The 23,038-nt window shown below is 38.4% G+C and overlaps 1 protein-coding gene across 3 annotated transcripts; it reads left to right on the top strand.

Annotated features, from left to right (window-relative positions):
* The first annotated feature begins 591 nt into the window (after positions 1–591).
* FBXO5 (F-box protein 5) lies at positions 592–10,408 on the top strand. Of its 3 annotated transcripts, XM_060114349.1 has the most exons (6): positions 833–909; positions 3,805–3,964; positions 5,827–6,544; positions 7,748–7,838; positions 8,792–8,974; positions 9,686–10,408. In XM_060114349.1, exons 2-6 carry the CDS (start codon positions 3,955–3,957, stop codon positions 9,935–9,937), a joined length of 1,254 nt encoding a protein of 417 aa, XP_059970332.1. In that variant the 5' UTR covers positions 833–909; positions 3,805–3,954; the 3' UTR covers positions 9,938–10,408. The 3 variants fall into 3 exon arrangements, with proteins under 3 accessions (XP_059970333.1, XP_059970331.1, XP_059970332.1); XM_060114348.1 differs by lacking the exon at positions 3,805–3,964 and having other exon boundaries at positions 593–909; XM_060114350.1 differs by lacking the exons at positions 3,805–3,964; positions 8,792–8,974 and having other exon boundaries at positions 592–909.
* Positions 10,409–23,038: the final 12,630 nt, after the last annotated feature.

Raw genomic sequence — 23,038 nt, forward strand, 5'->3', positions numbered from 1 at the left:
CACGTGCCGGGAGGGGCGCGGCCCCACCCACCGCGGCCCCACGCTCTCCGCCCCCCAAACAGAAACGCGGGGGACCCCAGCGCGCAAGCGCCAACCCGCCAACAGCACAGCTACCGCCCGCCACAAGCGCCTGCGCGAAAGCGCTGAGCCGGGGGTGGGGCGAAACTAGGAGGAGAGAGGAGCGCGCCTAAATCCTAGAGAGGCGGGCTAAGTAGGGCTGGGGGAGGGCTTCTCTTCCGGAAAGTCTACATTCCCGAACGACCACAGTCGCCACTCACCAAACTCCCGCTTGCGAGATGACCGGAGAAAGTCGGCCGCCCTTTCTACCCATCGGAGATCTTCAGACAGAAGCCGAAGCTGCCTTCAGGATGAAATTAGGACCCGCAGGAGGCCCGTTCTCCAGACAGCAAAGGGAAGCGTGGCGGGAGCGCGCATGCGTGGTAGGCTCCCTCCACGTGCGGCCCGGTAGAGGCCTCCCTGCGCTCCGAGGTCCCGCCCCCGGCCTCAGCATCTTTCCGGACGCGCGGAGCCGCCGGGGAAGAAGGAGGTTGGGTCTGGCGGCTCGGCCCCGCCTCAGCAGCCTCCAATTGGGCATGGGTGAGGACACCCCCTCCCGCCGCCTTCCCATTGGAGCGCGCGTGCGAGCGGCGCGCCCCATTGGGCCGTGCGGATTTGGGCACCAAATTCAAAGATTTTAAAAGTACCAGCTGGCGCCTTTTAGAAGCTAGAGCTCTGAGAAGCGGGTGACCCGTTTCTCTGCCGCGGGCGCAGCTCCCTCACCTGAGGCGGACCCCACTTGCTGTGGCATGAGCCGGTGCCCCTGCAGCTGCTCCCCACGGCCGCCCTCCGGTTCCTGCCGCTGCAGCTACGGCGTTCTGACAGCCGCCGGGCGCCCTCGCCCCTCGGACGGTGAGTGAGAGGAGAGAGTGCGAGCGGGGTGCGCCTTCCAGGAGGGGAGCCCAATGGTTGGGGCGGAAGACGGGGGACAGCGCCCCGGACCCGACGCGCGCCCGAATCCGGCCGTGGGGCCCGTCGCTGGGCCTCGGGCGGCCAGCAGCGGCGGCGGCGGCGGCGGCGGGGGGTCCCGGGACCGGGAGGGAGAAGGCAGAGGTCCGGGGAGGGGAAGCAGAGGTGCAGAGGCGGGACGGCGGGCCCGGGTCCCGCCATGCACGCGTAGCTGGGCGCCGGCTCCCGAGGAGGTGCGGGTCGCTGCCTCCCCGGTGGCCCTCTCTCCTCGCGCAGGGCCACGGACCTCCACCCCGCCGGCCCGGGCGCCAGACGCCCCTCCTTCCCCTCCCCCACCCCGGGGCTGCGGCTCTGACAGGGCCCGCGAGCCGGTGGCCCGCAGCGTCCGACCAGGAGCCTGACCCCCGCTTCTATGCCCCGTTTCCCCGTATGCCCCTCACCCCCGGGTCGGAAGTCAGTTCCCCCCGGTTTTCGTCACCTCAGCCTTCCTGGCGGGCGCGGGAGATCGTGCTCGCTGTTATCTCCCGCCTCCTCCGCCGGCCCGCGCCCTGAGGGCCACCCCGCCGACCCCTCGGGATTTCCAGGGTCCCCTCCCAATCCCGCCAAATGCAGGGCCCCCCTCATCGGGCCAGGCTCTGCTGGGACGTCCAACCAAAAATGTTCAGTTTCTCCTTTTTTCCCTTTACCCAGTGACTCAGTCTCAAGGCCTGGAGTCAGAAGGAGGGAGGAAGAAAGGCACTTTTTAATACAGAACCCTGAATTTGTCCAAATTGAGACGGTCTTGAAGCATTTGGGAAGCAGATTTGAGAAGTGAAGAATCAGTTATCTTTTTTCCCCGCGCTCCTGAGGAACCAGTCTTTTATTCCAACTCTTGGGTGGAATGGAAGGCACACAAACGCTGACTTCTTTCTCCTCTTTGTTGCTGTCTTCCAAAAGAGATCCAGATGCATTCATTTCACCTCAGAACTGACCAAGAATTTTAGAAATTAGCAACTTGATATTGTATATTTGGTCATCACTGAAAAGTGCCCCTTTCTTTAGAAAAGGAATGTGGAAAACTTAAAAAATATTTGAACAGGTTAAGTCTGTTTCTAGAAAACCCTGAATCTTGAGCCCCTCTGAAATTCTGAAGCTTGGTGGCTCTAAGAAGGGATCTCTTTGGTTGCTTCATTCCACTTGTCTTTACTACCTTGCCCCTCACGAGAATATTTACTGGTCCCTGGATTTTTTTTTCCATATTTACAAATTTGAGGAAATGAAATTAAAAATCGATTGCATTCCATTACTTCTGAAAGTAGGCTTTTCTAAAATTTTCTCTCAGGGGTTATGGCTGATTTGCAGTTGATGGCGGCAGGCCTTGGGGCTCTTAAATTTTGAAGGAATAGCCATGCCTGATTAGTGTTGGGCCCATGCTGGTTATCTTATAGGTATTGGAGATTGTAGAACTTGATTATTTAGCATTGGGATAGCAGTAAAGATTTCTGATTCCAAGCACTGTAATCTTTTTAACTATTGTAATATGACGTGTCACATCTACATTGGAAGGTCAAATGGAAGGTCAAACTTTGTACGGTTAACTATCATACCACTTTCTCGTGATTGGATTGTTGAGTGGGTAACTAAGAGGTTTTAAGAATGTTATCAACTCTTTGTAGACAGTATTTACATTTTCAAGAAACTGAAAGACTAATTCAGTGTGCTAGGTCACAAAACTAGTCAAAAGGCTGAGCAAGGATATTCATTTGAAGTCGGATATGATTCCTAGGGAAAGTATATAATAATCTGAAATGCATAGATTTGTGTAGAATGCATTTTGCTACTTTTAAAATGTTCATGATTTACAGTATGAAGAATATGAAGGGATTTGGCTTACAAAACTAATATGGTGAAAATAAGTTCTATTTATTAAACTGTAAGTGACAGGGACCCTTCCATACATTTAATCCAGTTTGGTTGGTTTTCTTACCTGCATTTTATAAATGAGGAAGTGTTTTGTTGTTTGTTTTTTGTACCTGAGATGCTCAAGATTTAAAACTCAGGGTATTCTTTACTCCCCTTTTCTTCATCATCCACATCTAATACAGTACACCCCCAACCTCTGTTGACTTTACCCGTCTAAAAAGATCTCACACCTATCCGGTAATCTTTGTTTCCGCTGCGGCCATCCTAGTCTCAGGTACCCAACTCTCTGAACCCCTGTGATAGGCACCTCCAACTAGCCTCCCTGCTTTCACTTGAATCTTCCTACAATCCATTTTCCACAGTTGCCAATCTTTTTTTTTTTTTTAACGTAAACCAAATGTCTCTACTTAGAACCCCTCAAAGGCTCTTTTTTACACACTAAATAAAAGCCAGTCTACCCTAAAAATCCTATAGAGCATTCTGTACCTCTCCAGCTTTCATTTTCAATCAGTTCTTCCCCTAGCTCACTAAGTCACAGCCCTGCAGGCCTTCCTCCTCCTTGAAAGCTCAACACTTGTCCTTCCAGTGTCCACCTCTGTTGGGTTTTTCACAAGGCTTTCAGATGTTAGGATTTCACCTCCAAAAGATCTTGCATGACTAGTTTCTTTTCTACTCCACACCCTGTCACTAAAGAGGCATTGCATAAATGAATGAAGTGGCAGAACTAGACTTACCCCTCATCTATCTGAGTCAAGAGGTCACAGAACCGTGTGATACTTTTTTTTCCTTCCAGGATAATATCAGATCAATTATATTTCCCATATTGTTTAGGGGCATTTGGCTTGGTCATGGGGAAGCACTGAACTAGTTAAAAGACATGGAATTAGCTTTTTACAGTCTTTCAGCTTCCTTTTTTAAATAAAAGATGGTATTCAGTTTATTTTGCAGTATAAACTTCACACTCTAAATCTACAACCAGCATCCAGATTTTGGAACCAATGAAAGGAACCAAAGTTCCTTGGAGAAATAACAGATTTTCTGGCTGGAACAGGAAAAATACAAGATGATCCTGGAGCATCTTGTTTAATGCCAAAAAGTAAGGAATGTCAAATGAACATGAACTTAGAATGGCAAAAGCTGGAAAAATTTGAGCAACAGCGTAAATAATGTAGTATTAAATTATAACCCAAAGTCCATAAGTCTATACTTTTATGCTTTTTTTAATGCTCTTCATCTTACTTCCCAGGTGAGATAGTGGAAGGAACAGTGAATTTACAGTGAAGAAGAATAATCTGTCCCTCTTAACTACCTGTCAAATCTTAGGCAAGTTACTTAGATAAGCTTCAGTGTTCTTAACTGTAAATAATAATGCCTCTCCATTCTACCTCAAAAGGTTGTGAGAATCAAGTGTTTGGAAACACACTGGAAATTAACTTCTAAACACTTAGTAAGATAGTTGAATCATTATTAGCTTTAAATTTAAAGAACTGTCCATATCTAAAGAACAATGTTGAATGAAAGGGGTTCTATAGGATAGTCTCCCAGTAACTAAGTTCTAAAGATAGCAGAGGAAGAATGCTTTTGAAAAGAATTTTTAGTTTCTGAAATACAGTTTCAGGCCTCTTCCCTTTAGGCAACTAAACAAAGTAAAAGGTGTGTCTTTGTTGGTGGCTTCTTTTTTATCCTGTCAGATAAAATGTAGTCTTGTGTAAATCATACTTAATTCTTTACTTGAGGCAAAAATAAAAATCTCTTGGAATTTTTTACTCTTCTGAGTAGAAGAGAACCACTCAGAATAATTTGTTCTAGAGGTAGGGTTAATTGGGGGTTTTTTTACTTTTATGCCCCTGAACTCTTAGTTTAAACTTAATTAAAAGAGAGTCTCTACCTACAAGGTTACTTGCTATCAAGGTGTCCTTTAGTACTTAGAGGTTCTAAGTAAAAACAGTAAAATTAATATGAACAGATGCTGTACCTGTGTACCTACATTTACTTATAGGGTAAATTTTTACCTAACTGTGCTTGGTTTGCAGGGGGTATAGTAGATGGGGGAGTACATTAGAAGCACATACCATCCATATACTCTGCCTTCAGAAATGCTAAGCAATTTTCTTGAACCCATCCCTTCCCAGTCTCTACTACCTGACAGAAATCCTAATCATCCTTTAAAGCAGTGGTTCTCACCTAAGGAATGGGGGAAATTTGGCCTCTGCTGGCTTCCCCACACTCCAATAAGTGGTTACTGGAGACATTTTTTATTGTCCTGACTGGGTAATAGCGGCTGCTAATGGCATCAAATGGCTAAAAGTTGCTAAACATCCTATAGTGCACAGGACAGTCCCCAGCAAAATTATCTGGCCCCAAAACTCAGTAGTATGGTTCACCTTCAAATGATTAAATTTCTTGCCTTTTCAGTCCTTTCTCCAAGCTACCTATAGATTTCTTGATTCATTATTGTAAGGCGTATAATAATTGCTAAACTAACATTTAAATATACAAATTTTTTTGCTACTTTTTATCAAAACTATTTTGGCATTCCCCTCCTCCATTGTCTTGACCATATTTCTCTAGAAGTATTTGATTTCTATAAGGATATTTCTTATCTCATACCCCACTCATGGGGCATCACATTTCCTTACTTGTTCCATAAGCACAGATATTTATTAAATAGTCCCTTTTGTCACTACTTTCTACTCAGATATGACTCTGAAAGTCAGATGGTAGAGTCAGACAGATTTAAAAGCAGTCTGTACTGAAGGTACCCCCTCAAGAATAAGATGTATATACTTTTATAAGTAATGTTTTCTCATATTAAACTTGGATAATTTCACAGCTACATAGGCAGTACACAGTGCTGAGAGAATGCAAAGTAATTAAGTCTCTATATCCCAAATTTAGAAGTAGGGATATGTGGAAATTTTGCCATTAGGAAGTAAATATGTTATGTTCTTTTTGTAGGTTGTAAAGAAGAAAGTTCCACTGTCTCTGTCAAAATGAAGTGTGATTTTAACTATAACCATGTTCATTCTGGAATTAAACCGGTAAAGCCTGATGACAGTAGAAGACAAGGTTCCTACACTACTGCGAATTTGGAAGGTTCTTATAAAGACTTCATTAAAGACTATGAAAGGTTATCAGATATTGGGTCACCGATTGTGAGCCCCAGGATTGTAGAACTTGAAACTGAGAGCAAGCCCTTGCATAATAAGGAAAATCTACATGTAGAGCAAACACTTAATAGTTCAAATGACATAGAAGAACTAGAGACCAGTGGACCTTATGAAGACAGTGGCTACTCTTCATTTTCCCAGCAAAGTGGCCTCAGTGAACGTGAAGACAGTAGCCTTCCCCTGGTGGAAAATTTCAGTGACAGTCCACAATCTTGCCTGCTACGGACACAAAGCCCAGACCAATATCCCAACAAAAACTTGCTGCCGGCTCTTCATTTTGAAAAAGTGGTTTGTTCAACATTAAAAAAAAATTGTAAACGAAATCCTAAAATAGATTGGGAGAAGCTGAAGGAATTTATATCCAGTGGAAATTTTAGACTACAGAATATAATTGGCAGGAAAATGGGCCTAGACTGTGTAGATATTCTCAGTGAACTCTTTCGAAGGGGACTCAGACATCTCTTAGCAAATATTTTGACACAGCTCAGTGATATGGACTTAATCAAGTAAGTATTGTTGCTTTGTGGTCATTAATATAATCCATGAACATTTTTGTTAGATGGCTCAGTACCACCAGCTCATGCAAAGACATAGTAGGGTAGTCTTGCACTGTTTTTAATTGAAGTGATGACTTTTGTCTGGTTGCTGGTATTTTATTACTTATGTGTCACTAGGAGGAAAGAAATAATTTTCAAAGTATGCATTTAATCCAGTTATTTCAAATTTCATATTTATGCTATTAGAAAACTATTTCTGTGAGATTGGGATCTTTGTTCCTTTTGGTTCTGAAATTGTTCATACGTAAGCACCATGTTTTAGTCTTAACTGTAAAACAAGAGCCTAGGTCTGGTGTACAGGTCCAATAGGCATTATGATTTTTGTCACACTTGAAAGTGAAATAATTTCTGTTCTTTTTAGGCCATTTTCAAATGTGAGAGTGATGAAAATACAGAAACCCACAAATGGGTCTGATTATTACTATTTCTTAGAAACCTTATACTGACCACCCTTTCGCATTCCACCAAAGAAAACCTGTTAGGATGAGGTAACTGAGAATTAAGATGATTATCCAGACTATTGGATTAGATTGCTTCCAGCTCAACTGGGTTCATTTTTGGCTTTTTGAAAAATTTTTTAGAGGTACTCTTTGTGTTACTTTACACTGCTCCATGAAAGATAGGTGAAACAAAACAGACATAAGTAAGGACTGATTTTTATTATTGGCTAGCTTCTTGAGGAATAATCAACCTCACAACATTTTTGTTAGCAAAATGGATTTTTTAAATTAATTTCTACTAATAGCGGTGTGTCCTCAAGTTCTTTGAAATTTGTCTAATGTTAATAAATAACCAAGATGGTGCCATATATATAGTGGGGCTTCTTATTTGATATTTGTGGATATTGTGAGAAAATGAAGTACGAAGTGTAGTGGTTCTTTAGCCTGGATCCACTTAGAATTACTTGATGGAGAGCTTTTAAAAAAATACAGCTCCCTGGCCCCCATTTTAGATCAGTTAAACGCAAGTGACTAGACATGGGCCATCCTTAAATCTTAAGTGCATGCCTCAAGCAATTCTAATGTATAGCCGGGTTTGAGAAGCACTGCTAATAGAAATTTCTTTTTTACACTGTTAATGTTTCTGTCATATAGTCATCTTAGCTCTTTGTGGTGCTTTAATTGTTTCCTTTATAATCATTTACTTTTCCAGTGTGTCTAAAGTGAGCACAACTTGGAAGAAGATCCTAGAAGATGATAAGGGGGCATTGCAATTGTACAATAAAGCAATACAAAGAATTACCGTAAGTCTTTTGCAGTTGTTTTAATTTTAAAATATGACAGCTAGTGCTCTTTACCTTTGAAATTGGAGGGGGAAATAGCAAGGATAACAGATGATCTGGAAATCCTTTACATTCGTAACTCATTAAAATAATTCAAAGATAAAGGGGATGGGATCCCACCCCAGTCGTTTATTTCTTGGGTTCTCCATGAAAGGAAATGTCCGAAGATAAAGGGAAAACTACTCAGATCTCAGTGAGAGTTGACCATATAGCTAATCTTGGTTGCCATTTGTAGTTTAGCTGTTAACAAATAAACAGTAATTATCTACATATTGAAGATTCTTAATGCAGGAAAGGAATTCATTTACTTTACGAAATACTTAGTAACTTTGGAGATGCTTCTGAGAATAAAGATCGACACATGATTAAAATTTCAGGCCTAGGAGTTGGCAGACTTAGGTCCAAATTTTGGTGCTGCTGCTTACTAGCTGTGTAGCTTTAGACAAGCATTGCTAAATTCTCCAAGTTCAGTTTCTTTATGTATAAGCTGGTGTTAACAGAAACTTTTCTATTCCAAAAGATTGTTTTGGATCCATTCATAGCACTGAGGGGACCCTTAAACAGTGACTGTTGCCATCTACTGGTGGATGGGGAGAATGACCTTTTGTTCTGGTGGTAGTGCTTTATAAACCATGTATTAAATGCTACATACTAAGGGTGTAAAGCGCTTTCTCACAATTTCTGATTTGCAGTTTCGCTCAACAGCTTAGTTGGTAGGCCTTAAATGTGTGAATAGTTGTGGGTGGCTGTGTTTAAGCACATGCAGGTAATTTGGATGCAGGAATAAATCCTTTATATTCTCATTTGCCCCTTTTACATGTACAACATGTACAAACATAATAAAAATTCCTGATTGTTGAGAATATAGGAGAATTTTTTTTAATCCTATTAAAACCTTTTTTTTTTTTAATTAGGAAAAGAACATAAAGTTTTCACCACATGCTTCAACCAGAGAATATGTTTTATTCAGAACCCCATTAGTATCCGTGCAAAAGTCAGCCACCCAGACTCTCCCCAAAAAAGACGCTCGAACCAAGTTACCTGATCCAGGTGATCAGAAAGGTTCTACTTACAGTCGACACAGTGAATTCTCTGAGGTAATTTTTTGTTTATTAATAAATTAGAAACATATGGGACATTTGTTGTTAAAAGGATTTATTATAAGAAAACCATTTATAACTCAACTAATCAGATTAGGGAAGTACACAGAGATGTCTTTCTATGCCGAAAATAATATCTTTTGGCATTGTTTATGACAATTCAATATTGTTGAGATCTAATTTGGAAACACTAAGAGAATAAGGAAAAACCTTGATTTTGAAGTTTTTTTATAAAACTGTTAAATACTACGTTTCACAATTACTGCCTTTAATAACTGAGGAAGAGAGCTAAGCACAAAGTCAATTTTATCAGGCACCGCATAGATATGGAAACATGGTAACCTTCATAGCAATATAAAGATAAATGCCATGTGATAGGTGTTTTTAAAAAAGGAGAACTAGAGGTGAAAGAGCAACCAACCCCTGAGTGACTCCAGGAAGATTTCACAGAAAAGGTGACATTTAAGTTCTGCATTGTTGTGTGAGTAGCATTTATGAATAAGTGTATGTTTGTAGCATTAGGAAATAGCCACTGGGTCAATTGACAATGGTTTCTTAGCCGTTGAACAGTAAGCTCCTTAAAGGTGGGAGTTGTGACATTAGCGCTTTATACATGTATTGGGGAAGGCACAGAGGTGCCCTTGTTTTGACTAACTAAGTTACATTCAGTCCTTACTAAAATTTGTTTATGGATTTTCTTCTTTCTAGGTTGCCAGAACTTTGAAAAAGAATGAAAGCCTCAAAGCCTGTATTCGCTGTAATTCACCTGCAAAATACGATTGTTATTTACAACGGGCAACCTGTAAACGAGAAGGCTGTGGATTTGATTATTGCACAAGGTGCCTGTGTAATTATCATACCACTGAGGACTGTTCAAATGGCAAGCCCCTAAAAGCCAGTTATAAAATGGGTCCTTTGCCTGGTACTAAGAAAAGCAAGAAGAATTTACGACGACTGTGATCTCTTAATAAATCAGTTGTAAGTGATCTTGAAGGTTAGTTAGAAAATGTTAGGTTTTAACTTAAAAAAATAAAAAATGTACTGTGATGTTCAATTTTATGTTGAAATCAGTGTAGTACATGGGATTTTTTTCCCCCAGTGAGAAGAGAGGATACACAAACTCTTAAAATATTTTATAATTTAATGTGAAAAAATTCAAAATTCTCAATATAAATCAGAAAATTTAAATATTTTAAGAAAAACTTTTTCCGATGATTGTGATTCAAAGGTAAAATAAAATTGTCTCAATTTTATGGTAAAGGAGGACCATGTAATTTTACCTGGACAATCTTAAATGTAAATCTTCTTTACCATCCATTAGCATTTGAGACATTTTATTTGCTTTACCAAATTAATAATACCTATTGAAATATCAGCTTCTGGTGTCTGTTAATTTAAATGTTTTGTCAGCTTTCTTGAACCTCTTTTTCAGTGTGTGTATTTCCCAAAAAAGATTCTTTTGTGAAATCTTGCTTTTTCATTGTTCGTAAGGTTTGTATGTTTTAATATTTTGTACATATGTAAATATTTCTGTATTTTTTTATGTGCCAGAGTAAGAAAATAAATGTCTCTTTTGTATATACATGTAAATATTTTTTTTCCTGTTATGAATAAAAGTGTTACAAACTTAATAAATAATGTGAATCTTTTATTTAAACATTTTAAACCTAGAAACAGCTGAAGTAAGAAGCTGTAGGACACTGCCTGGTATGTGTGAAGGCATTGAGTGGGTCTTTGTCTCCTTATCTGAGGACCTTGTGAGACTATCAGGCTCTGTTCCAGGCTCTATTCCAGTTTTCTCCCCACCCAGTATCCTAGTAGTTGTGTAGTTGGGTCTTGAAATAAGCATCTCAGGATGGTTCAATACAGGAAGACCATAAAACACTCTGAGGAATACTGGTGTATTAGTTCATTCATCGCTAAGCCAGTTAAACTGTATGGCTTAAACAGCCACAAAAGAAATATATAAAACTATACTAGAAAGATTAAAAATAGTATGTAGAATAAAATGTCTTTGACTGCAATCAGAGTATTTGTGCTAATAAGAGCCCAGGATAAGGACTTTTTTTTTTTTATTCCTTAATTCTAAAGTTGAATATATTTTGGTTTCAATTACGGATATGGAGGAATTAAAAGAGTTTTAATTCAGATCTACCAAAGGCATAGACTTAAAGGTGGGCCACAGAGGTTCTCTCAGTCAGTAGGTCCTCACAGAAGCTTAAGGGCTTTGCCCTTGATCTCAGCAGAAACCTAAGGTAGAGGATTTATCTCAAATGGGTTTGTGGGTGTGTCTTGTCTAATGGAGTAGAACCTCCAATAAAATTAACACAGGTTTGCTTAAGCTTTGTTGTATAATATAATTGACAGACAAAAATATTAAAGTGTATAATTTGATGTTTTGACATGCGTGCATGAAGCCATCATCGCTAGAACGAAGGTAATGAATATTACCATCATCCACCGGGCTTTTCCTGCTTATTCATAATCCCTCCTGTTAGTCCCCAGGCAATCACTGATCTGTCACTGTAGATTAGTTTGCCTTTCCTAGAATTTGGTATAAATGAAATAATTATGTGTTATTTGACTACTTTCAAAGAACATTACTTTGAGATTCAGCCATCTTGTGTGTACCAGTAGTTCATCCCTATTTCTTAATAAGCAATATACTATTGGATATTCCAGTTTGTTCATATGTGTGTTCACCCTGGTAGTTGGACATTGAATTTTTTGCCCAGTTTTTTGCTATTAGAAGTGAAGGTGCTGTAATCATTTGTATATGAGTCTTTGCAAGTGGTGTTCTTTCATTTCTCTTGGTAAATATCTAGTAGTGGAATTTTTGGATTATATGGTCAGTGTATGTTTAACTTTTTAAGAAAATACCAAAATGTTTCCAAAGTGGCTGTACCATTTTACATTCTCACCAGCAGTGTAGGAGCATCCCATTTATTTCATGTGGTCATCAGCACTTGGTATAGTCTGTCTTTAATTTTAGCCATTTTAATATATATGTAGCAGTATGTCATGGTTTTAATTTACATCTCCCTAATGACTAATGATGTTTGGCATTGTTATTTGCCATCATACATTTTCCTTGGGCAAGTGTCTATCAAATGATTTGTGTGTGTGTGTGTTATTGATATGTGAGTATATACTCTGAGTACAAGTGCTTTATCAGGGTGTGTCCTGTCTTTCATTTTCCTAGTGTCTTTGGAAGAGTTTATTTTTGATCAAGTATAAATTATCAATTATTTGTCTTTAATACAGCATGCTTTTGGTGTTACATCTCAGAAATTTGCCTAACCTAAGAGCATATATATCTTCTATGTTTTCTTCTAGAAGCTTTATAGTTTTAAGTTTAACATTTAGGTCTATGATCCACTTGCAGTTTACATTTGGAACATAGTGGGAGGTATCGACTGAAATGAGTGTCTGCTTGTTCCAGCATCATTTGTTGACATATCCTTTCTTTACTGAAACGACTTTTCATCTTGGTCAAAAATCAGTTTTACATAAACATGGGGGACTATTTCAGGACTCTATTCTGTTTAATTGACCTATTTGTCTCTTGAACTCCAAAACCATACTGCCTTGATAACTAGCTTTATAAGTCTTAAAATGAAGTAGTGACAGTCCTTTTTTCTTTTATTTCACAAAAAAATATTTTCTAAGTTGTTTATCGTAGGTCCTTTGCATTTCTACATAAATTTTATAATTGACAATTTCTACAACTATACATAATGGGATTTTGATTGAGATTGCAATGAACCTATTAATCTATTGGATTAGATTAGGAGGAGAGACTTGTCATCTCAACAATGAGTTTTCCAACCTGTGTACGCAGTAGTTATTCCATTTATTTACATTTTTTAAAATTTCTCTTAGCGATGTTTTGTCTTTTAAGCGTCATGTCTTGCACAACTTATGTCAGATTTATTCCTAAATGTTTTATGTTTTAATGCTATTGTAAATGGTGTCTTTAATTTCAATTTTTGATTATTTATTGTTAATATATTGAAATGTAATTGATTGAACTTGTAGCTTACAACCTTGCTAAACTCAATTAGTTATCGGATTTTCTATGTAGATGATCTGTGTCTTCTGAAAGTAAAGGCAGTTTTATTTCTTCCATTACAGTCTATATGCCTTTTATTTCTTTTTCTTGCCATATTATACTGTCTTAGACCTCCAGCAAAATGTTGAATAGAATAGCCTTTAAAATATCCCCCAGTCTTGCCAACCTCTTGGTATTTACAACTGTGTGTAATCTCCTTCTACACTGTCTCAGGTTTGGTCTACATGACTAATAGAATACAATAGAAGTGATGGCGTGTCACTTCTAAGACTAGGTTATAAAAGACATGGTGATTCCTACCTCCCTTTCTCTCTCTCATCACCCACTGGGGCAAAGTCAATTGTGAGCAACTTATAGAAAGGCCCACACTGTGGGGAACTGAGGTCTCTGTAAAGTGCCAAATGGCTTCCTCCCAATTGCCAAGTCTGTGAGTCTTCTTGAATGCAGGTCCTCCAGCTCCAGTCCAGCCTTCAGACTTCAGTCCCTGTCAACATCTTGAGTACAAACTGAGTCACCCAACTAAGCTGCTCCCAAATTCCTGCGCCCACCCCAGATCATAACTGTTTTTTTGTTTTTAGCCCCAAAGTTTGAGGAAGATTCCTTATGCAATAATAGACAACTCATACAAAGTGGGCACGCCTTTCTAGGAGCCTTGGACAAGAGAAAGATGAACAGAAGTCTTTCCTCACACCCTTCAGTTAGCTACACTAATTAATATTAAGAAGGTCAAGTCTTCCCCAGGACTCTGAGATGTATAATTTATCGGCCTGGAATCAACACTAATGTTAAGTACAGGAGCCTAAGCCATCTTGCATCTGTGTAGAATGTCCCTGAATAAAGAATACATACTCCCAGACCAAAATAGGTTTGGGACTAGTATGATCACCAAAATGGACTATTTTAAGTCTGCTACAGAAGGAATATAATGAGTAACTTATAGATGTTACTATTTTCATGGTGACTGTGATACATATGGTATTTTTTTTAATGATTCTTTTTTTTTTTTTTTACAGAAAATCATAGTACTGGCTTAAAGCTTCCTAAAACTTCTTTGTTTGTATTCTGGCATCCAGGGACACCCTATATGTTTTATGGATTGAATCTAAATAAATTTTATGTCAAAAGATTCCTTAGGTGGTTCAAGTTGTGACAAGAACACATGCCTACATTCAGAAGGGCACTTGAGCTGAACCTGGTCACACGTGGTCTCTGCTGGGAGCTAGTCTCCAACATGACTTCCTTTACATGGCTTCTCTGGTCAAGCCAGTGAGCAGTCTGACTTCTCAGAGTCACTCCTGGCCCCCTAACGCGGTGCTGGGACCAACTGGTATTTCTGATTCGTTGAAGTGACCATTTAGTGGCAAAGGCTACTTCATTGAGGACTTTAATGAAGAAAGTTCAGGTTTGGCAGCTCCATAGTAGATCTGTTATCGCTTATGATGATGATTATATTCTAGGGTTTCTGCTAAAATCTCAATGTGTTCATATGCATTGGTCTTTTGTGAGCATTCTCCTTGTCATATTTCACTGGAGTAAATACTGTATTCACATATTAGAACTAAAGCCTTGCTTGCCTTTACCAAGGTTCATGCTGGAGTGTTATCTGACTCCCAGAGTTTAGCATTTCCATGTCCTCTGTCTAGCTGGGAAGTTTGTTAAGCCCAGTTCATACAACTCGAGGGTCTGCCTGAAAGATTGCCGATGAGAGAGGACAATGGTCGTTCCTCTACTATTACTTAAAATTTAAGAAATTTAATCTCTTAAAATCATAATCTTATCCGGATTGCTTGGCATTGTTCCCTTTCCCCAAGTTCTGTTTCAACAATATAAACAGCACAATGCCACAAGATGGTGCTCTTACAACACCATACTTTTGAATTTGTTCATTCATCTGAAATTTAATATAAAAAAGGATGAAACAATATTACTGCTTTTCTATTCAATTTGTACTGTCAGATTATAACACAAAGCCCACAACATAGTGTTTAGCTAAGATAGGTAAATATAAACTATTTACATTTTGGTCTCAGGTATTAAGAACAGAAGCCTTGCTTATCTTCAACATTTTTATCCATGTTTATATTCAAAGTTGAGATCTGCACGGTCCAATGCAGTAGCAACATGAGGCTGCCAAACACTTGAATGTGGCTCATTCAAATCCAAACAGAGATGTGCTGTAAATGTAAAATACACCCCAGCTATTGAAGACTTAGAATGAAGAGAAGCAAAATCTCATGTATAATTTTTATATTGACTATGCATTGAAATAATGATATATTGGATATTTAGTTAAATAAGATACTACAAAAATTAATTTTACCTGTTTCTTTTCATTATTTTTAGTGTGGCAACTAGAAAATGCTAAATTACATATGCAGCTGACATTATGTCTCTATTGGACAACGTTGGTCTAAGATCACACAACAAACAATAACAGAAGAACATTTTCTGGCCTCATAACCTAAACATGTCACAATCTGGTACCCTAGTACCAAGATCTACCATACTTCCTAAAAATGAGTTTATTCTAGGTATAGAGAGAAGAGGGTATTTGCTAGAAAATGAAGGATTAAAGGTCATCTAAATAGACTTGGATGCTTTTTCTCCGAGCCCCCAACACTCATGGTTTTGCAGCAACTTGCTCCTTATCTGACCCCTGCCCCTCCTCACTCCCAAACTAACAGGGAACTGCTCTTACCAGCGCAGGCCAGGTCCTGTCTCCCCATCACCCAGAAAATGCTTACTAAATAATTATGGAAGAAATGAATGAAAGAACTGACTGTGTGGGTTCAGGCTGACATCTCTGGGAGTCAATGGGTGCAACTGAACTTGGACTTTGCCTCCACGTTAGTGGCGGAAACAGCTGTGACCCTTTACAAATTCTTCTCTACTCCCTTTCCTCAGGAATAAGGCTTTCCTTTCTTCCTGAGCTTTGAGGGCCATAGAGGACCTATAATTTGAGGTGTGTAAAATACTGTTTTGCTAATGCCTTTTTTGTTTTGGTTATGAGGGCTTAGTTTTGGGTCCAATATCATTTTATATATTGGACATAGATGAGAATGTCCAGCTACACTTTATCATTTGGTTTCAAAAGGATTATAAAATAGACAAAGTTAGTGAAAAGAAGTGGTGGGTCATTAGGATGAAAGGGAAGGGGAAGGAAACTATCCCCTTTCTTTTTTTAAGCACTGATGGTTAAACATCCACTGCATTTCATTAATGTAATTCTTTCTATGTTGCCAATATTCAAAAGATAACTCAACCCATTAACAGAAGCAGGCACACAGTCATATATTAGATAAACCTGAATTTTTATTTGTCTAAATCATCCGTGGGATACTAGTGTCCCAAAATAGAAAGAGCAGACATTTTGTAACGTCAGACATTTCTGGTTTGGAATCCTAACCCTTTTACTTACTATTTAACATTGAGTAAGTTTTGTTTTGTTTTGTTTTGTTTTTTGCGGTACGCGGGCCTCTCATTGTTGTGGCCTCTCCTGCTGCGGACCACAGGTTCCGGACGCGCAGGCTCAGCAGCCATGGCTCACGGGCCCAGCCGCTCCGCGGCATGTGGGATCTTCCCGGACCGGGGCACGAACCCGTGCTCCCCGCATCGACAGGCGGACTCTCAACCACTGCGCCACCAGGGAAGCCCTTGAGCAAGTTTTTAACCTCTATGAGCTTCAGTTTTCATATTTATAAAGAGAAGGTAATAACACTTACTTGATATTATTAACATAACAATTAAGTGAGAAAATATAGGTAAAGTGTTAATGCAATATCTGATACATAGTAAACAAATATATGTGTTGTAATTTTTTTATTATGGCCAAAATATGAATGCTTAGAAATATCTGGATGTTTATGATAGTCTAAATAGGCCCCTTCCTAAATAATTCTATCTTTTTGATAAGGTTAGAAAAATCTCATGTTAAATTTTCCATTACCTATGTTAACTCTTGAGAATTTAAAAGGTTTTTCATCCTCAGCAGATGAGCAAAGAAAGTAACCTTACTAGAAAATAATTTTGTTAAAGCATGAACTGAATGAAACTTCAAATGACTCACACTTAGAAGTTTACAATCATTCATTTATTTGTTTATTAAAAAAACCACTTACTGTAATGGAGTACAGTGTAGTACTGTGGGTGATGTCAAATGCAAATGCATAGCCTTTCCCAGCCAGGGCTGCAGGAAAGAACTGAACTTTAATGACCTAAGGCATCTATTACATTAACATTTCTTTTAGGCATCTAGAATGGTACCAGTTAAGAGCCTTCCTTGAAGAAATTAAGAAAATAATCACTCAAATAATTTTCTGTATTCTATGGCTCAGATAAGAAATCCAGTTGAAAAAGTCTAGGGGGTAGAGAGAAAGAGAAAAAGAAATACTAAATTAACCATACTAGAAAGCAAAATGAAATAAATATGAAGTAAACAAAATATGATAATAGAATGAAAGGAAAAATGACTTCTAACAAGAGGCTCAGAACAAAGGAAATATTGAAAATAATCATGATGGTGATAAGAATGACCTCTTTTCTTGTTCCCTCCTCTTTCCCTTTTTCAAATGTGCAAAATTTCTACTATGTCCTGTGATTGATTCAGAGATGGATTGGTGAAGGAGCTTATATGGTTTCTGAAAAAGTAATAAGTGCTGAGAGAGAGGTACACAAGCAAATGACTGTGTGAATTCAGCATGGAAACACTGATGTCCTCCGAAGTTCCTTTACTACTGTGAAGAAAAGTAATGCTCATCACCTATTTTCTTTACATGACAGAAAAAAACATTTCTATTTCATGCCAAGAGCTAGGAAGAGTCCGTAGAAAATTATTTTTTAAAGCCTTCAGAATAGGGTGGCAGGAAAGGAAACTCTGAAGTGATATTAGAGATTGTGACAACCCAAAACAACATGTATATTGTTGACTGAACTTCAGAACACAGTTACGTAGTTATTTTTAAGGACTAGTACTATATTTTTTAAAGTATTTTTTTAATTTAAAGTAAAAATTCTAAAAAATACTTTATACTTTTAAGGATGAGTTTTCTCATTCCAGAGGATGCACTAGAAGCACTAAAATGAGTGGAAGATGGATTGTAGGAAGATAAAAGAGTAGATACAGTAATGCCAGTCCATCAGCCAACTGAAGGGTCAATTTTCTAGTCCCAGGGTAAAATAGGTCATGTTCTTTCTCTCTAGATAAATTAACATGTACATAAAGTCCTGGATTCTCAGAAGATGGATGTACAGCAATCTCTAATGTCACTGCCATCTTCCTGAGAGACCCAAATAAGGAGCGGAGAGGACAATCCTCAGCCAAAGAGCCTAATTGAGAGTGACTGTTTCTTACCAGGAGTAAGAGTCTTCCTGAGGGGTTCCTGGCCTCCATGGAACAAAGGTGCTTATCTTGCTGGGACTGAGAGGAAGAGTGAAGAGAAGCATAAGAGGGGCCAGTACTTCCCTCCCCTCCTCAGCTGCCTCAGCACAGGAAAAGTATCAGTGTTGGTGACTTCATACAAAATGCTGTGCAGTCTTCAAGGTCCACCAACCAGCTTACATTTAAGACTTATTGCCTTTAACCACTTGAGTGTATAGTCTGAGAAGCAAAGAAACAATGTTTTATTTTACACCAGCTTTTGCTTGGGAGCACTGAATCAGCCCTTAGGGCCTTAAGAAGGCACATCCTAGGAATTCATGAATCCTGAAAATTCTAGCACTACAGAGGGGAATACCACATTGCCTGCTCACAATGCTTTCCTGAGAAGGCAGTGTACAATAGCTACATGATCATGTTTTTTTGACGTTCTGACAAATACTTTTTTTAATTAAAATGATTTCTAGTAAAAACTGTAATTCTGATATTCATTCTTTGAGATTTTACAAGATTCCTTTACACAGTTGCCCCTGTAGAGACTCTGCTGTGTGTAGCCAGTGTGTGAGACAGCTACATCGTGTTGACTATTTAGTCTTGCTCAGTATTCTTATGTCTTCTTCCTGGTAGATTTTCCAGCCATTTTCATGAGCTTGCAAACTTTTCTAGAGCCTAGAATGTCAGTGGACTAGTTCCTGTCTCTTCCTGTTGCACTTCAAGTTCCTTGTCTCTCCTTCTTTGGTTTTCCACCAGAGGGCATACTAAACCTAGCTAACATACAGTTTGGAATGGGCAGTTTTAATACATGAAGTGAAAATTTGGGGACTTATTTAGAATGGTTCTAATTTTATTACTCCAAGGTGTTGTGGTTAAGACCTTGTCTCTGAAGCCAAACTATGTGAATTCAGATCCCAGCTCTGCTATTTACCAGCTCATGGTCTTGGTAAATTCTTTAATTTCCTTTCTAAGCATTGCTGTTCTTATCCTTGTAAAAGGAAAATAACAACCTGCCTCATAGGGTTAAATGAGTGTGGATAGATACGTAAAGCACTTAGAACCTTGCCTGGCTTATAGTAAGCATGAGTAAGTGAGAACTGCTATGAAAGTTTGTGAAAATGGCAGTTCTATTGGGTTGGCTAAAAAGTTAATTCGGGTTTTTGCATAAGCTGTTACCAAAAACCCAAACGAACTTTTTGGCCAACCCAATACTTACCTAGGAGTTAACTAGAAAACACCAAGGAGTTGAAAGCTACTAAGGAATGCTAATTATACCATTATACCATTTTTGACAGTCAGATCCTATTTATAAGCATTATATGCACCCAGTGGACACATGAGGAGGAAGTCTATGTTCATTTGTCCATTCTCCCATCCGAAGAACTAGAACAGTGCCCAGTACATCAGAGGTGTTCAAGAGTATGCTTTAAATGAATGTAAGATAATTTTTATTAACCCATGTTTACAGGTAAGAAAACAGAGGCTCAGACAATTGAAGTAAATTGCCTAGGATCACACAAGTAAGCATAATATGTTGTATCTAAACCCAAACGTGTTTGATTTCAAAAACTATCTTCTTTCCATGGGGTTTTCCTACTTAGGGAAAAAGTTGAAAGAGTTGAAGGGATGAAGAAAATGAACCTTTTGTTGATCCTCATAACTGAACTGTCAGGCTACATTTTTACAGTTATTGGGTAGAATATAAGACATTCACTTTAGTAAAACTTATGAGGATGGTGGCCCCCAGGATTTAAATGGTGCTTAGCCAAAAATTAACCTAAATGAGGGAATTAATTACTCTCAAGCAAGTCTAGCCAGTATTCCCCATTCACATTTTTCCCTGGGGCATTTTGCACCCTATTTCCCATAATGGAAATGTAATACGCCAAATATAAAGAAAAAAGCTTTGAAAAAGGCTGCTTGCCCTTAAATTTACTCTTTGGAGGGCACAATGGCTGGTTCAGAGTTCATGTTCAATACGTGTTTGTTGAATGCCTATGTGTGAGACTGAACAGAAACAAATACCTATGGCTAAGGATTCTGGAGCCTTGATAAGCCTCCTGTGTAGACTGCCCAGCTGCATCAGCAACTGAAAGCTTGTTAGAAACGCCAATCTTCGCTCGGACCTACTGAATCCGATTCCACAGTTTAATAAAATCCCCAAGTGATTTATATGCACATTAAGGACTGAGAATCCCTGTTCTAGTCAATATGGTTAATTGCGGAAAACAAATGATTGATTCCACTAACTGATTAATAGCTTCTTATTGGGCATGTTTCAGAAAGCAAGGAACTGGAAGAAAATTAATGCTGGGCACCATAAAACTCCGAAACATGTGTCTTGGAAGGAAGGGAAGGGGAACTCTGAATGTGTTAAAAAATGGAAACTGCAAACTTATGTATTTTTTCTCTTTAGGGACTTGTAACCATCATGCCAATATAGGATAGGTGCCTTCAAATTTACAAAATGATTTCTTGCATGGATTACTTGTATGAAAGTTTTGATTTCCCTTTATTTATGGGTTTATATAGCCTGAAGTCATTTTATTGTCAATGATACCTTTATGCTGTATATATGAATCATCAAAATGTGTTTCCTAAATCCAAGGTGGAGGTGAATAGCCAAGCTAAAACTTATGGAACTGTCTTTCTCTGTGACAGATGTCTCATGTTAGGTTATAAAACTTCTGTCTATGAAAAGGCAAGGAAATCTTCAGCAATATAAGTTTCAGTTACATGGAAATATATTGTAAAAACATCTCTGCCTAGTATACCATATACCATATACAGACATATGTGCATATATATATATATATATATATAATACATGTATACATCTATAGATATCATTTTAATGGTATATTATTTATATGTATTTTTATATGTAAATGTGCATAACTTCTATAGAATATGTAGTACCTTCTCACATCTTTTCAAAAGTTTATAGGTACCAAAATATAATTTATTATAGTAAAAACACATCTTTGTAATTACTTTAAAAAATTATGACCCAGAGTGATAACACTGGAATATCTCGGTAGATTTTTTTTCTTTTTAGTATTTAATCATATCTGTATATAGTCCAATACTATTAAAAATTGTTAGTAAACTAGGAATAACATAGTAATAAAGAAATGATTCACAAAGTTTCTTTCATTAAAAAGTTTGACTTGGTGTTTTGGTTTTTAGGAGCTTAGAGCCAAATTTGAGCAATATGAGTAATATGTATGACATAAAAAACAGTGTGCATGAATTTAAATGCTGAATTTTGAACTATTCTGAGATTCCAAGAAAAGGAAGACCAATGGAGACATGATCTGGGTAGAGGGTGTTGGGTTGTCAGGAGCGGGAAGGCTGGAGGTTAGGGAAGGTTTCAAGGGAAGAGATATAATTTGGCCTGCAATTTTAAGGAAGGACACTGTGATGATGAGGAAAAGGAACATCGTCTAGGCAAGAGAGGGCAGAGTATGAATGAGAACAAGAGAGCAAGAAGCAGTAAGGTGTGTTCATAGGAACGACAATTTTTGGACAAAGCACATCACTGGAGAATGTCTTGGGAGTTTACTGGAAAATTAAATTGAATAGAACAAGACCAAATTATGAAAGAATCTGGAAACCAACCAAATGGTTTAGGTAGCCACAGAGAGTATGAGAGACAGATTGATGTTGATGGCCGTGTACAAAGAAGGTAAACCTGGCAGTGGTAGTCCAAATAAATAGAACCAGGGAGATTGGGTTTGGAGATCATTCTCTTTTCTCATTTGATTCTACTCAGAAATCCTGTGCACAAACACTCTCCATGCAAACAAGAGGAAAAAAGCAATGAAACCAGTAAGATGTCATTAAATAATATTTAGATATTAAGATACCTCAGAGACTGTCATTTTTTTTGCATACTTGAAAGATTTTTTTCCTTCGTGGCAAAGGGACAGGTGCCTTATACGTTTTTATATTCATAAATCTTCAGATTCTGGTCACTGAAAAAGTGTTACACAGTAAAGACTTTGATAAAAGAATTAAAAGCAGGACAGATTTTCATTTTTGGCAAAATAGCAGGATGAATGAGCTAGCATTCTCAAAAAACATTCTTTTATAAATAGTCTACTTAAAATCAGAAGGAATATGGCTAATATCCGAGATCTTATTACTACGTGACAATATCCTTTCTACATGCAGAACAAATAACTTTCTAACCAGATGTGTTAAGTGGGACCTGATCTTTTTTGGATTCTTAAAGAGACTGTGCTTCAAAGGTGAGGTAGAATCTGGCACATCACGAGCAACTCTATAATGTGAAATGCCACTGATTGGATTTGTGCAGCCCAGATATCAGAGGCCACTCAACAAATTGTAATATTATTGAAATGCATGACAAAGAAGGAAGGACAAAAATGGATTAATTGCCAATTAGGATCTGAAGAAAACATTTGTTTATGATTACTCACATTTTTAAAGGTTATTTAGCTATATTTTAAAAGTCTGGAATCATTAAGCCATCTTTATTTCTTTTCAAAAATGATGAAAATAGGAACTTATTACTGCAAAGAATATAACTTTAACTTTTCTACATGCATGGGTACTGTAGTAATAAGATTTTAATTTTCATTAGGGAAAGATAAAG

The sequence above is a fragment of the Mesoplodon densirostris genome, chromosome 12 (assembly GCF_025265405.1).
Source record: "Mesoplodon densirostris isolate mMesDen1 chromosome 12, mMesDen1 primary haplotype, whole genome shotgun sequence".
Classification (NCBI taxonomy): domain Eukaryota; kingdom Metazoa; phylum Chordata; class Mammalia; order Artiodactyla; family Ziphiidae; genus Mesoplodon; species Mesoplodon densirostris.